At 46.5% G+C, this 15,592-nt stretch overlaps 2 protein-coding genes and 1 long non-coding RNA gene across 7 annotated transcripts in view; 1 reads left to right on the top strand and 2 right to left on the bottom strand.

Moving 5' to 3' along the window:
- Nucleotides 1–11,605, bottom strand: part of LOC307030123 (uncharacterized protein) — a 36,821-nt gene extending 25,216 nt beyond the window's left edge. The window contains exon 1 of the mRNA XM_079666360.1: nt 11,546–11,605. The gene's annotated coding sequence lies outside the window, so the exon portion shown is untranslated. The remainder of the gene's footprint in view (nt 1–11,545) is intronic.
- On the bottom strand, nt 1,460–7,718 carry LOC307030264 (uncharacterized protein). Of its 2 annotated transcripts, none has more exons than XM_079666599.1 (2): nt 4,541–7,718; nt 1,460–1,831 (listed from the first exon to the last, which is right to left on the bottom strand). In XM_079666599.1, exons 1-2 carry the CDS (start codon nt 5,606–5,608, stop codon nt 1,781–1,783), a joined length of 1,119 nt encoding a protein of 372 aa, XP_079522725.1. In that variant the 5' UTR covers nt 5,609–7,718; the 3' UTR covers nt 1,460–1,780. The 2 variants fall into 2 exon arrangements, with proteins under 2 accessions (XP_079522725.1, XP_079522724.1); XM_079666598.1 differs by lacking the exon at nt 1,460–1,831 and having other exon boundaries at nt 3,161–5,925; nt 6,068–7,718.
- A 49-nt stretch (nt 11,606–11,654) lies between the features above and the next one.
- On the top strand, nt 11,655–14,075 carry LOC307030582. 4 transcript variants are annotated; one of them, XR_013805702.1, is made up of 3 exons: nt 11,658–11,880; nt 12,271–12,904; nt 13,084–14,075. It is a non-coding gene; the product is annotated as an uncharacterized lncRNA (long non-coding RNA). The 4 variants fall into 4 exon arrangements; XR_013805703.1 differs by having other exon boundaries at nt 11,661–11,880; nt 12,271–13,279; nt 13,436–14,075; XR_013805700.1 differs by having other exon boundaries at nt 11,655–11,880; nt 12,276–14,075.
- The last annotated feature ends 1,517 nt before the right edge of the window (nt 14,076–15,592 follow it).

Raw genomic sequence — 15,592 nt, 5'->3', positions numbered from 1 at the left:
GTGTGTTTAACAGAGTTGCAATGCAGCTGTTTGAAATACACACCGTTTGCAAGAGTGATTCCCACTGTCTCCAATCAGCCAGCGGAAATAAATCAGGGCTTGTTGGGTGCTTGCTGAGGCACTCACTGTGCCAGTTATTCTGATTCTCAATACCTCCACCCGGCTTACAAGCTGCAACAGATATTCTAATTGAAATGTATTATCCTATGGATAAAGATACTTTATATTTTTCTGACATCTTTGTTTGGCTGGAGAGGCCCTCTGTGTTGAGATTTTGAGAAATCCTCACACTCTCATGGTTTATGAATAGAGACAAATACAATTCACAGCAGTCAGACCTAAAATTAATAGCTATACAGTTTTTTTAAAAGGGGGCCATATGTGCCTTTTGGGCTAAAATCCCAAAGTTTCCCCCAGAGGGAGTTTCTCTCCCACATACTTCCCCCCCCTGCCTGAAAAGCTTCCATTGTACTTCTTTGTTTACTTCCGTAACATAGTGACATCACTATGAAACACATCCCTAAAGAGTTGACCAATCGACCAGCTAACCAATCAGAGCAGACAGGGCTCTGGTTTCAGACAGAGGGTGAAAACAGGTGCTGCAGCACAGACAGTATGAGGAAAATAAAGAGCTTTTTGAACATTAAAGCATGGAGACATGTCATAGTTGAGGCGCAAAATACAATTATTAAAGGAAAATTAGCATAATAGGGCCCCTTTAAATGTTCATATTGTACGTGCTCCTTTGAATATCAGTCTTTTCACACTATCAAAGCACCTTGTGTGCTTTTAGATACGAGATACGATCAGTCACTAGTTATTGCTTTATTTCACACAAAGGCAATAACACTTCAGCATGGTGTCTCAGGTGTTATTAGCCATGCCAGTTTCTGTTCCCTCATATGATATTTTCTTTATCCTTTGTTTGTCCTTAAGCCAAAGCCCAAAATATGTCAGTCTGTAAAGTGAAGCCGATGCCGAAAATGCCGTAAACATGCTTTTTTCAAATATCCAGAGTGTTTGCGTCAACACTGGTCGCAAAAAGAAGGGTGGTTGGATGTATAGAAGCCAAGAAGAACTTGTTCTTACCTTATTAAAGTCTAATTGACAATGTGAGCCTCTCCGCTCACACAGGGTTCAAATAGGGACGGAAAGAGCAGGTTGGTTGAACACAGGCGTTTATTAACTCCAAACAAAAATATACGCGGGTCTCAAACGTTGCCCGGGTGGGAACCTTCACAGGTCCTTTGGCGACCTTCCAGGATCCCGCCTACTGCGAAAACAGACCAGAACCAGGTTACGACATGCTTTTATTCCGGCACTGATTACCTGATTCCGATCAGCTGTCTGGCCTCCGGCCGAGCCACTCCGTTCACTCCAGCAGCTCGCGCCCAAACCACACCCCGCTGCCACATACCCCCACCGCCCGATTCAGGCCGGGATCCCGCCGGCCGCAAGCTGACTCTCCCCCCCCCCCCTCCGCCGAGCGAGAGAGGAAATCAGCCACGACCATCCGGTTACCCGGCCTGTGGATCACCTTGAAGTTGAAAGGCTGTAACGCCAGATACCACCGAGTGATCCGAGCGTTGGCATCCTTCATGCGGTGGAGCCACTGGAGCGGGGCATGGTCCGACCAGAGGGTGAAAGGGCGCCCCAGGAGGTAGTACCGCAGGGCGCCGACCGCCCACCGTATGGCGAGGCACTCCTTTTCCACCGTACTGTAGTTCACCTCCCTCTGGGCGAGCTTACGGCTAATGTACAGTACGGGGCGGTCAACCCCCTATACGTGCTGGGACAAAACGGCCCCCACCCCACTGTTCGAGGCGTCGGTCTGCAACACAAAAGGGAGAGAGAAGTCAGGAGAATACAGAAGCGGCTTACCACAGAGGGCTTTTTTAACCCTCTCAAACGCCAGCTGACACCGCTCCGTCCACTGGACCGGATCTGAAGCACCCTTTCGGATCAGGTCGGTCAGGGGACTGGTCGGCTCCAAAAAGGACGGGATGAACCGCCTGTAGTAGCCGGTCAGCTCCATGAACCTCCTGACCTCTTTTTTCGTCTTGGGCGCCAGAAAGGCTGAAATGGCGGTTGTTTTCTCTATCTGTGGCCGCACCTGCCCGCCGCCCAAGTGGTACCCCAGATACCGTACCTCCCTCCGTCCAACCGCACACTTCTTCGGTTGGCCGTGAGCCCCGCCTGCCTCAGGGACTCGAGCACCGCCCCCACCTGCTGCATATGCTGCTCCCATGTCTCACTGTGAATGATGACATCATCCAAGTAAGCAGCAGCATATGCAGAGTGGGGACGCAGCACCCGGTCCATGAGCCGCTGGAAGGTGGCTGGAGCTCCGAACAACCCGAAAGGAAGTGTGATGAATTTGTATAAACCATACGGAGTGGAGAAGGCCGTTTTTTCCTTACACTCTGGAGAAAGGGGAATCTGCCAATAGCCTTTGGTTAAATCCAGCGTCGTGTAAAAGCGAGCAGTGCCTAGCCGATCCAGGAGTTCGTCGACCCGGGGCATTGGATAAGCATCAAATTTGGACACCTCGTTCACCCTGCGGTAGTCCACACAGAACCGGATTGACCCGTCGGACTTACGTACAAGCACGACGGGGCAACACCAGTCACTGGTGGACTCTTCTATCACTCCCATCTCTAGCATAGCCTGAAGCTCCGCCTGAACAATTTTCCTCCTGTGTTCAGGCAGCCGATAGGGCCGTGAACGAATGGCCACGCCCGGGGGCGTTTCTATGTGGTGGTGTATGAGAGAGGTGCGCCCTGGCAGCGTAGAGAACACGTCGGCAAACTGCCTTTGCAACGAAGCAACGTCTGCTCTCTGGCCCGGTGAGAGATTGTCGCCACAACAGACCGGGGCTACTTTGTTGCTTTTAATGACCTCCGGTCCCAACTCATCTCTCTCAATCACCGTGGTGGCCAGAGAAACCGACGCCACCTCCCTCCATGCTTTCAGGAGGTTAAGGTGGTAAATCTGTGTTGCTCCCCCCCTGTCAGAACGCACCACCTCATAATCTACGTCCCCCACTCGTCGTGTGACCACGAAGGGTCCTTGCCACTTGGCGAGTAGTTTAGAGCTAGAGGATGGGAGTAATACAAGCACTTTATCTCCCGGTGAAAATTGTCTCAGTTTCGACCCTCTGTTGTACAGGCCCTGCTGACGTTCCTAAGCCTGGAGCAAATTCTCCCGTGATATCTGCCCCAGTGAGTGGAGTTTTGCTCGCAGGTCCATAACGTACTGTATTTCGTTCTTACTGGTGCTTGGACCCTCCTCCCAGTTTTCCTTAACTAGGTCCAAAACACCCCGGGGCTTCCTACCAAATAATAGCTCAAAGGGAGAAAATCCGGTGGAGGACTGGGGCACCTCCCGCACTGCAAACAACAGAGGATCTAGCCATTTATCCCAATTACGGCTATCTTCGTGCACGAACTTACGAACCATGTTCTTTAGTGTTTTGTTAAACCGTTCCACCAGGCCGTCGGTCTGCGGATGGTAAACACTAGTCCGTATTGAATGGACGCCCAATAGTTCATACAGCTCGCGTAGTGTGCGTGACATAAACTGTGTGCCCTGGTCAGTCAGGATCTCTTTCGGGATCCCGACTCGGGAGATAATGTGAAACAGTGACAGCACAACGCTCTTTGCAGAGATATTACGCAGTGGCACTGCCTCGGGATATCGCGTTGCATAATCCACTAGGACTAGTACAAAGCGATATCCCCGTGCACTCCGGTCTAATGGCCCGATGAGGTCCATACCAACTCTCTCAAAAGGCACCTCAATCAATGGTAACGGGCGCAAAGGCGCTCTGGGGATTGCCGGCGGGTTAACCAGCTGACATTCACAGCAAGATGCACACCACCGCTTCACATCTGCGCGAATGCCCGGCCAATAAAATCGGGCCATTATCCGGTGTAGTGATTTGTCGTACCCTAGGTGACCTGACATGGGATTATAATGAGCACCAACAACTGGGTATTTATCTCTCCTGTCTGTGTGTCACGGCTTACACGCGTTTGGGTGTAGCTGGGAGCCATCAATACTCACCACCTGGCCGAAGGCGTGCTGAAGGGTCCCTCGACTGTTCGAGGGGGAAATCCTCCACGGGAAACACCAGCGGGTCCAGACGGACCTCCGCGGCCCCCTCCGTGTCCGTTTCCCCCTCGATGTCGTCAGCCGCCTCCGACTCTCCACTAAACACAGCACACAACTCACATTTCCCTGCCATCCTTGAACGCACCCCCATAGCCCCCGCTAGCTTAGCAAACCCCGGGCAATTCGTTCCCAAAATCAGAGGGTGCGTAAGGCGAGTGCTAATTCCAGCCCTGACTCTATGCTTTTTCCCCTTATAAGAAATTTCCAGCGTCACCTCCGGGTACTGGTGAATATCCCCATGCACACACCTCACCTTCACCCACGATGCTTCAATCAATGCCCCAGGCCGAACCAGGTGCTGATGGATCATCGTCTGATTACAGCCCGTGTCCATCAGAGCCTGGTGTGTACCCCCCTGTATACATACCGGTATACGGTACGTCCCTTCCAAATCGGGGGAGGCAACTGGCGGTCCTGCAACCCGAACCAGCTGTCCGACCTCCATGAGAGGACACTCCCGTCGGAAGTGGCCGGGCTGCCCGCACCGCCAGCAATCCTGCCCTGACGTCTGAGGAGCCCCCCGTGGTGCCGGACGACCAGAAGCGTAGCCCGGACCCTGGGGAGAGATAAAAACAGGAGGGTAAGGTAGAGCTAGGGGGGAAAGTGTCGGGGCTGCGGGGTTGGGGCCGTGTGATGGTGGGGAGGGAAGGGCAGCTGCTCCAGGAAACCTCCTCCTCGGGGCTGGGACGGGTCTGCCCGCTGAGACGGCTGGTGGTCGGGGCTCCTCTTTCATGCTCCGCCGGGGAAGCGAGAGGTGGTCCTCCGCGAGGACGACGGCTGCTTCCAGGTTGGCAGGGCGATGGCACTGGACCCAATTCGCCGTTGAAGATGGCAGGCCGGCGATTAACTGCTCCAGCGCCACCTGCCCGACGACTTCCTCAGCGGAGCGCACCCCCGGCTGGAGCCAGCGGCTCGCTGCATCCAGGAGCCGCTGCGCGTAGAAGAAGGGCCGGTCAGCGTCCTCGAAGGGGAGGGCCCGGAACCGGCGGCGATGTCCCTCTGGCGTGCTGCCAAGCCGGTCCAGGATGGCCTTCCTCAGATGCCGGTACACATGCCGAGAGGCTGCTGGCAGGCTGTGGTCGGCTAGCTGCGCACTCCCAGATAGCAGAGGCAATAGCCGCGCTGCCCACTCCTCCTCCGGCCACCCGCATGCCGCCGCTGTGCCCTCAAAGATGTCCAGGTATGCCTCCGGATCATCCTCTGCCGTCAATTTCTGGAGGGCAATTGAAGGTGGTCGGGTCGGGTTGGTAGCGGGATCGGCCTCCCGAGCGGCCGGACGCTGCAGCAGCTCCCGTAGGAGAGCCCGGTCCTCGCGCTGGATCGAGGCGATCCCGAGCAGAGCCTCGCTCTGCTTTCGCTGTAATGCTGTGGTGGTCTCCTGCATGTGAGCGAGACGTTGGAGGGCCTGACCCAGCGGGGTTTCTCCTTCCGACATGATGTCCCTGTTCAGGCGCCACTGTGAGCCTCTCCGCTCACACAGGGTTCAAATAGGGACGGAAAGAGCAGGTTGGTTGAACACAGGCGTTTATTAACTCCAAACAAAAATATACGCGGGTCTCAAACGTTGCCCGGGTGGGAACCTTCACAGGTCCTTTGGCGACCTTCCAGGATCCCGCCTACTGCGAAAACAGACCAGAACCAGGTTACGACATGCTTTTATTCCGGCACTGATTACCTGATTCCGATCAGCTTTCTGGCCTCCGGCCGAGCCACTCCCTTCACTCCAGCAGCCCGCGCCCAAACCACACCCCGCTGCCACAGACAATAAGAAAGAGATCTGACATAAATGTGTATTCAATATAAATATATAATCATGGTCCTGTTTAATAATAAATAAACAATTAAGCTTTAGTTGTGCCAAGATGTGCATCATTGTGTTTCACAGGTTACTTACATGGTGGTGTCCAGTTTACAGTACGTGTTGTCCATGTTTTCTTCTTACAACGTTAACCCTTTAACATTGGTTTCAGTTCACGAAAGTTCATTTTGGTCATGGATACTTCTTATTAATATTATTTTACAGCAGACTGGCCAGAGTTTGGCATATGTTGGACAGTCTCCAGGAGTCCACAGTGTTCACAATTGCCATATTTGTGTTTTCTCAAAATCATGAGCCCGATTGCCAGCCCACAATGTCGCAGCTTTGTCAATTTGACGTCATCCTTTCAAGGTAGGTTCACTCTGCTGCCTGGTTTAACTGACAGTTGGATTTTGCAAAATGTCTTCCTCTGCTGTCAGCATCACATTGTTGTCGCCACTGGTGAATAATTGTATTAATGATGCAACGGCACTCCATCTTTCCAAATGGAAACTGTAGTTCAACCCTTTCTCTGCCTAAACTGTCCCCTATCTGCCACCTCATTGCCTTCGAGCCCAACATGTGCTGGCAGCCTTAAAAAAAAACACTGAAGAGAGAGCCATTTCCTCCAGCATTCATTTTATATGGGTCGTATGCAGATCAGGAACACCAGAGCAGAGGTGGAGCCAGTAGTAAATCAGGTGCACCTATGCAGAGGGAGCAAAGAGGAGACTAATGGCGCATTTCCAATACACGGCCTCGCTCGGTATGGCTAGGCCTCGTTAGGACTGGCTCACTTTATGGCGCATTTCCATTACAGTTTAGGAACTGGGGTAGTATCTATAGTAACGCAGTGTAGGCGGAGCCGTGACGTCATCTTCAATGAGAGCCCCAGAAAAACAACACAGCCGTTAGCTGTTAGCACTCAGAGCTCACAGCTCCTCATATCTGTTCAGAAACTAGACAAAAGTTAAACAAGTACAAAACACAGACTGTCTGTGTCATGGCGAATACAGTCGCTGGTTTATTTATGTCTGTATAGGCCGTTGTTGTGAGTGTGGACGGTCGGAGCATTTACAACGTTAGCTTAGCCAATCTCCATTTAGACAACACGCATTTTAAAAGGTTTTTCGCCTGCCGTCTGTCTGTACACTTGTCAAAGCATTAATTCATGGTTTTTACGAACCGTAATTTCGAGGCTGCACATGGGTAGTGTTAGAAATTAAAATCAATGTTGATATGGCGTGATTTGAATTAAATACACTATTTGATTTAAATCAGTTTTATTCTGAAAAACCGGAAGTTCTCACTGTTAGCTTAACACTTTTATTCTGAAAATTCGTCACTTCCGGTTAGCATTTAGCATCTGGCGGAATCATACAATTTCAAACCTTGAACCAAGGTGAAATGACATGTGATGTTGTACACTGAGCACACTGGGATTAGCACTCATTTATTGACGCTGAATAATGTGTAGCAGGGAATGTTTAAATAACCACAGACACCAGAATGATGCAATTTAGCTACAGAAAAAGGCAAGAAATTGCATTGGACCCGCCCCCCGACGACGCCGGCCAATAGGAGAAGACCTCAGATGACAACAGGAAGAGCAAGGGTTATGGCTAGAAAGGATCCGGGTTATGGGGTTATGGCTAGAAAGGATCCTTCTAGTGTAAATATGACGTCACGTTCTCGTTGTAATCGGAGCGGCTCGGAAACACATCAACAGCAGTAAGATGATGCAACATACACATTAATGCAGCAGCAATATTAATAGAGAAACATCAGACATAATAGTAAAACACTGCAAGGGAACATTTTCTTGCACCAGGAGCTATCTTGGGACTTTTACTGCGACAACGTTGACTTGCCTGTGAATAAAAAATAAACCATAGATCTAGATTGTTGTCATTCTTCTTTGAACACCAGCAAGACCGCTAACACCCTAGGCTTGTTTGAGACAAGCGAGACCTGCGCAATTTCGATCAACGTCTTGCTCGTGTGTTGCATGATGGTGAGTCATTTTGTCCGACTTGCTCTGGAGGCTCGCTCACATGAGACGTTGAAATCTCGCGGGACAAAGACGCCCGCAGCCTTGAGAACGAGGCGCGGCGAGGCGCCGCAGTTCCTCTCCACGGGCTGCGGAGGCGAAATGCTTGTTGGGAAACGACTCGCTGGTATCTCAAGCTGAGCGCTCATTGGTGGTTTTTACCCCGTGCTGCTGATGAAGCTCTCCATTGGCTCGGCAAAAGTTTGTTGTTGTTTTGTGTCAGTTTTACGTCGCCACTTCCATTCACATTTTTCATCATTGTTCCACAATGTTTATCATCATGAAATTAATATCTATATATGTTATACTATACTTGCACTGCTTACCGTTTTCATACTTTATATATCTTAGCATATTCATACACACTGTTCATACTGCTCACAGGCTGCTGTGTATATCTAGTGTATTCATACCCCTCACTGTTTATTCATCATTCAAATCATTCTATATTTTATCCTGTAGATTGTGTACATTACTTTTCACTTTACTGCTTGTTGCACTCCTGGTTGGAAGCTAAACTGCATTACGTTGTCTCAGTACCTGTAATATGTGCAATAACAATAAAGTTGAATCTAATCTTGAGCAGGAACAAATGTATTTACTTAGTACATATCTGACATTAACGATTAAACACATGTGTGCATTCTTTATAAATGCAAACCGAGTCAAGCCAACTCCGGAGGTGGCGATATGCACCTTAAAGTGGTTTGCAATCCGCCAAAAAACCGAGAGAAGAAGAAGAAGAAGGCGAAGAAGTAGAAGAAGAAGAAGAAGCCGACTCGGAGCTGTCCGACTTCAGGCGAGCTTTTTGAGACCTCCCCCGGCTGCGATCGGCTCTTCTCGTCTACTTTCGAGGCGGGCCGCAACGCGTCTCAAACAAGCCTCCTGACATGGCTAGAAAGGATCCGTCTTGTGTAAAACTCTCGCGAGAGTTTGGCTGAATGTCACATGGCTGAATGTTTACGTTTGGCAGGCAGCCTTTCAGTTACGATCGTTAACATCAGTGGGCCACAGCAAATGATGATGAGAAGCTAAACTATCTATTAATTATGTCAATTACAGGGAGTGTGATTGTTGAAATAGGGTGTTAGCGGTCTTGTTGGTGTTCAAAGAAGAATGAAAACACTGTAGATCACCAACACTATGGTTTATTTTTTATTCACAGGCAAGTCAACGTTGTCGCAGTAAGAGTCCCAAGATAGCTCCTGGTGCAATAAAATGTTCCCTTGCAGTGTTTTACTATTATGTCTGATGTTTCTCTATTAATATTGCTGCTGCATTAATGTGTATGTTGCATCATGTTACTGCTGTAGATGTGTTTCCGAGCCGCTCTGATTACAACGAGAGTTACAACGAGAACGTGACGTCATATTTACACTAGACGGATCCTTTCTAGCCATAACCCTTCGACCCCCTGACCTGAACTGACCGGTCGTTGGATGTGGAGAGCGCCTCCACTCGCACATTTCATTTTGTACACCACCGCATCTTTTGTGTAATTAAATGCTGTTAGCTTTTATAAGCTTCCCTTGACTCTTTTCAGTCTCTCCTGCCTTCAGGGTTCTAGAATTGCTTTCAGTAGACTTTGCGTCTTTCAAATCCCCACAATGCTTTGCGCACGGACCAATTTCCCCAAATCTGTGGCGGAAAATGTAAGGCGGGGCCTCTCATATGACGCACACCTGCACACTTGCTAGCCTGTTCCACTCTTCGTTTTCCGATTGCCAGGAAGGATTCTTGCCTAGCTTCTGAAAGAAGTGACTCGGAAAACATGTGCTACCAAGCAAGCATCCTCGCGATTGAGAAACGGCCAGAGACCCAGAAGTAAGCTACTTGTACTCACGAGGCCTATTATGTGCAGAATCCCTCTCGCTTTCAGTTGGTTTTGATTGAGTGTCCACACGTGGACGTTTAAGGACTAAAAAACGATCCATTTGTCACTTTGCTGTTAGCAAATAATTTGTCACTCAAGTGTCACAAAGTAATTTAGCCTATGGGTAGGTCAAAAATCTAATAGGTGCTGGCCATTGGCCTAATCATATCACCTGTGTTGGCTTTATGTTTTTGGTCAAACATTTGTTTGTTTCACAGAGGGTCCGCCACATTAATATGGCGTTATATTTGTGCCTCTATCCTGAGCACGCAATGAAACATGTTGTGCATAGAAAATGCAATTGAGCTTGAACATTTTTGAGCAGAGAAATACATTTTCTCTCATAAAACTCCTGCTCCGTGCGCAAGCAGACCGCTGCACGCGCTCTCTCTCCCTCGCTTGCTCGACGTCTCCAGCCTGTGCGCGCTCAGCTTTGCCGGCGCTCGCTCTAATTGTCACAGCGTTACAAATGTGCCACAAAACCAACCAATCGGAGAACTCGAGAAGGTCAATTCTGATTGGCTGGTCCAGCACCATGTAGAGAGAAGAGTTGCGACAGCGGAAGTCCAAAATGCTTGATCGTCACGTGGTTCAGAGAGACTTAGAAAGTTCCCGGAAGTTTGTGGCGGGCCATTTGAATCACGATTTGAATGCATTAATAACAGGATAGAAATGCAATTTTTGGTAGTTAGTGGTCAATAAAGGTTTTGATTTGCAATATGTATACAACATATCGATATGTGTATGTATTTTTTTTTTAAAGTAAAATGTGTTAATATTTTAGGATTAAGACAAAATAAGAAGTACTTTATTGATACCAATTGGGGAAATGTTTACGCTGCAGCAGCAAAAGACAAGGCATCAGGGCCGGACTGGGACAATAAGTCAGGCCGGGAATTATACACCCAGCCAGGCCACTACCAGTTTTCTTTTGTGCCATTTTCCTGGATTTATTTGTCAATATTTACAGCGTTGCTGCCCATAGTGATAGCCCTAAACTTAAAATCTACTACCCCAGAATAAACATAATGGACATGGGTTTCTATTTTAAAAAAAATTGCAAATCTATTTAGGAACCTATCCATGTGAACATATTTTAAGTGGAGGTGGACCTGAAATCCTCTAAGGGGGTCCGGGGTCATGCTCCCCCGGTAAGATTTTGTTTTAAATGTTGGACCTAAATGCATCAATCTGGTGCACTTTGAGGGGGAAATAAAGAGACTACACCCATATGAAACAGAACTGTATACATTTAAATAATCATAAAATCATAAGAACATGGCCATAACCAATAACATACCATATCCAATATGAAAAAACATTTAAACTTGTTTATTTATTTGTTTTTGGTTCATTTATAGTTGTGAGTGTGTCTGGGCTCCTGAATCAGCCTCACCTGTCTCCCTCTCCTCCCTTCTCCTCTTTGAGGCAGCAGCAAAGTTTTAGCTCTCAACAAGTTTTTAAAGTTTATCTTACCTTTTTTCACCTAGTTAACATTTTTTTTTTTATTGTTCATGCATATTTTACTAATCACTCCCCCTTCAAATGGAAATATGTGTTTAAATAGGCTAAATGGTGACCAAACCGTTTGAGACCCACTGAGAACTTAGAATAAGTTAACTATCTAAACACTCAGAGTCCTTTACCTCACCTGAGCTGTAGTTATCAGTCTCTCAGTCTGACAGTAAAGGACTCTCCACCTTGTTGACAGCTCATTATATCCGTTAGCGCAGCTAGCTAGCACCAGATGCTAAGAACAACAATACACGTAACCGGTGCGCCCGGTGCACGCGCTTTCTCTCTCGCTCGCGCCACACATACACACCCTCCCGAGCTTGAATGACACACAGAGACCAGCGCCGTATAGACTGAGTTACGTCATCTCCGTTCACTCCAGCCTCTCAATCGTTCCCCGGAAGTTAGCGCCAAGGCTAGCAGAGCTGTAGAGTTGCAGCATAATAGACCGTTCGTGACGGACTTTTAAAGGTAAGAAGAAGTTTAAAGATTTATATTGCGGATATTATCAGTACATCTGATTCAAATGAACATGTGTATTAAAGGATGTCTGTTGATTATCCCTAAATTAGTAGATTTAGGGAACGTTTACAGATAACAGATAAAGCTAGGATTCCGGATCAAGTTAGCAGCACACGTTGAACAGCCTTTTAATTGTAAATTCCGTTCTCTTAATGTCATTTCGTCCAACGTTGTTGAATTAGAGAAGAGGGGCTTCTAAACGGGATTGTATGCGGGGGTGGAGGGAGTTAAATATTAGATAAATATAACTTTGGTTCGTGTAAGAGTGAGTGTTTTTAGCAGAGCCATATTGTGTCCTTGTGATTATGTTGATTATTACCTGTCTTTATAATGTTGCAGCTCAGCTGATTTTGGATTGATGGCAAAGGGAGAGGGACTTAAGTGAGAGTGAAAACACAAGGTAAGTTTAATACTACTGTTGTATATAAGTAAGCATACTAAACATGTATTATATCACTGTATTATATAAGTAATCTTGTTAGTAACCTACTGTATGGCAGGTGGAGGGGCAGTGATGTTACAAGTGGAGGAGCAAGACTGCAAACTCACAAGACAGAGAAATCAAAGTTTGTTCTCCAGAGGTTGATTTCACTTCATTTATTTCATATTTTCTAAAGATGTGGAAATGGCAACAAAAAACAACCTGAGAGCTGTAACCAAGACAACTGTAACAACATGAGTAGAGAGCCACCAAGGTTTTTGTTGTTTGCGTTCCTCTGGCTGGGTGCTTGCAGGTGGAGGGCAGTGATGTTGGCAGGTGGAGGGGCAGTGATGTTACGGGTGGAGGGGCAGTGATGTTAGCTGTTACACACCAGGCTCAAACTTAACACATTGCATCCTTCTTTGCAGTGTCCTTATTCCTGGAAGGGGAATCTGCAATTCCTGCAGGGTTTTGTAACCCGTTGGTCCGCACGCAAAGCGAATTTTTAAAGCCTTCTTAATTGTCTCATTGCTCCATTTCATCCCCTTTGTGGTGAGCCTGCCTAATGCCTTAAGTTGGTCTTTTGAAAACGTTTTCTTATATTTGTTGTCCGTAATTTTCATTGTTTTCTTGAGAGCTGCATTTTCCTTCCTGATTTTTCTTAGTGCAGACTTTGCTTTTTTGGTGATTCCTTCTTGGCTCTTTAATTTTCTCTTTAATTTTTTTAATAGATCTGTTTGACTGGCTGCTGGTTCCCTCGTATGCTGACTGGCTGCTGGTTCCCTCGTATGCTGACTGGCTGCTGGCTGAGTGGGTGGTGTCCACCCTCCCTGTCTCTCCTCACGAGCCATGTCCTCTCTTTCTTCACCCTCACTTTCCTTTCTCTCAGTCTCCTCATCCCTTCTTCCCTCAATCTTTGAGACTAATGTAAGTAGAAGACATGGCACTGTAGATTTTCGAACATTTAAAATATTATACCATTTAAAAATAAGAAATATGACTTTTGTTACTAAGAGTTCATACTTATTATACCTGTGTCAAGTTTCACACTATAGCTGTGATCATGAGCTATGGGCTTTGTAGATACAGGTCACGGGGTGAATCGTGGTGCAGGGCCCTTCTCTTTTTGACCACAGGGCGATGCACGAAGATGGTGGGTATAGCCTCTGCTCTCAGCCTAGTCTTGCCCTTTTTTGTCTTGACAAACTGGTCTGCATCAAAATGTGCCTGCGGAGTGTCTTGAGGTTACTTCACACACAGAACAACTCAGTTTGTCTGCCCACATACATATTCCATAGTGGTTGAATACACAGTATTAGGAAACACTTTATACTTACTGGACATGTTATACTCATTACATACTGTATATAAAATATGACCAAGAATGTGAGACAACTTTATAGAAATTCATATCACATCTGTTACTGATGCCATTTGTCATACTTTGTTAAACTCACAAATAATAAAGTTCCATAACTTCAGTTGGGAACAAAGACCACACCTTATCTCCCCAAGGCAATTTCTCATCCAATAGGTGTGCTATATAGGTGTGTATAACCCTTTCTCCTGTCTGTTACTCCCTCTTTCAACACAAGAACCAGAGGGGGATTCAATGGAGCCTGAATACCTGCATTGAGACCCTCACCCTGCACCCTGAGTCTCAACTCTCAGTGTTTTTCAAGCCTTTCCCTGTTTTTTTGTATTAAACAAAACATTAAGCTTTCCTAATGGTGTGGTTTCGTTTTGTGAAAAAGTGCAAATGCAGTGTTTGTATATAATTACTTCACATATTTTTTGATTGCTCCTGCTGACTTGAGCCAGCCATTTTTTCCTGCGCTCTGTGTCAGTGGGGAAGCCGTACATTCGTATTCCTTTCTCTGAGCGATTTGAGCATACCCAGGCAGCACAGCAAACCATGGTGGCGACTAGGAGGCAGCACAGCAAACCAGGACAACACGGAGGAAAAGGCACAGACAAACTGCATGATATGCTATTCAATGTTTATTGAATTCCATGTATTTGCAATGGATGTTCCTAAAACAACACATTTAACATCATCATCATCATGCTGCTGCTGCTGCTGCTAGTCCTTTGATAGTCACCTGTCGGTCTCCTGTCCTTTCTGAAAGCCATAAAGATGACATTAGTCATTTAGATAACTTGTGTCCTCAATTACCATGGGATTACTGAAACTACCATGAATTTAAGAAAATGGTAGAAATTAATCTAATCTGAATTTTTAAGCATTCCTTTAGATCCCCTCCCTCTAAATATATCAATAAACATTAGAAAGTGATGCTCCTGACTACCATACAAGTTTAAGAAGATAATACTGGTTTTAAAGAATTCAAAGCTATAAACAGCAACAGGCTCTTTAACCAAGGCACTGTTAGCCTAACATGTAAACTAGTTGTTCACACTAATCCTAATATTATCACTTAATATTAGCAAATTCTATTTTATTTTTTAAAACATATTGATGTAAATACATACACATATCGATTTGTTGCTATAAATATTGCAAATCAAAACCTTTATTCACTAATAATTACCAAAAATCGTAGTTATATCTCCTGTTATCAATGCATTCACATTGCCCGCCATGAACTTCCGGGGAACGATCCTCGTCTGCATGAACCACGTGACGATAACCGTTTTTGGACTTCCGCAAATACATACACATATCGATTTGTTGTATAAATATTGCAAATCAAAACCTTTATTCACTAATAATTACCAAAAATCGTAGTTATATCTCCTGTTATCAATGCATTCACATTGCCCGCCATGAACTTCCGGGGAACGATCCTCGTCTGCATGAACCACGTGACGATAAACCGTTTTTGGACTTCCGCGTCGTAACTCTTCTATCTATACGGCGCTGACAGAGACCAATCGAGGGCATTAGTGTATGATCTGTATGAAAGTGGCAATGTCGGCAGGCCACATCATGTAGACAGCCAGTCACCCTCTGTGAGGCAGACTCAGACCCACATTTGCGCAGCGTTGCGTTCACAATACATACATAAAAATATTCCTCAGGCCAGCAGGCCACTTAACAGGCCAGGCCATCGGGAAACCTCCCGGTCCTCCCAATGGCCAGTCCGGGCCTGCAAGGCATTGTACATTAGATAGTTAAAAGACTAGAATTAAACAATCGAAAATGTAAACATCTTAAATAGAAATAAAATAGCATTACAAAAAGTAGAAAATATACATAGATAGTGTGAACAGCTATCT

Source organism: Notothenia rossii (assembly GCF_949606895.1).
Source record: "Notothenia rossii genome assembly, chromosome: 2".
NCBI classification, from domain to species: domain Eukaryota; kingdom Metazoa; phylum Chordata; class Actinopteri; order Perciformes; family Nototheniidae; genus Notothenia; species Notothenia rossii.
This window is presented reverse-complemented; position numbering and strand designations above follow the sequence as displayed.

Coding starts and splice junctions, on each gene's coding strand:
- LOC307030264 (XM_079666598.1), bottom strand. CDS start 5,608: ATGTCGGAAGGAGAAACCCCGCTGGGTCAGGCCCTCCAACGTCTCGCT.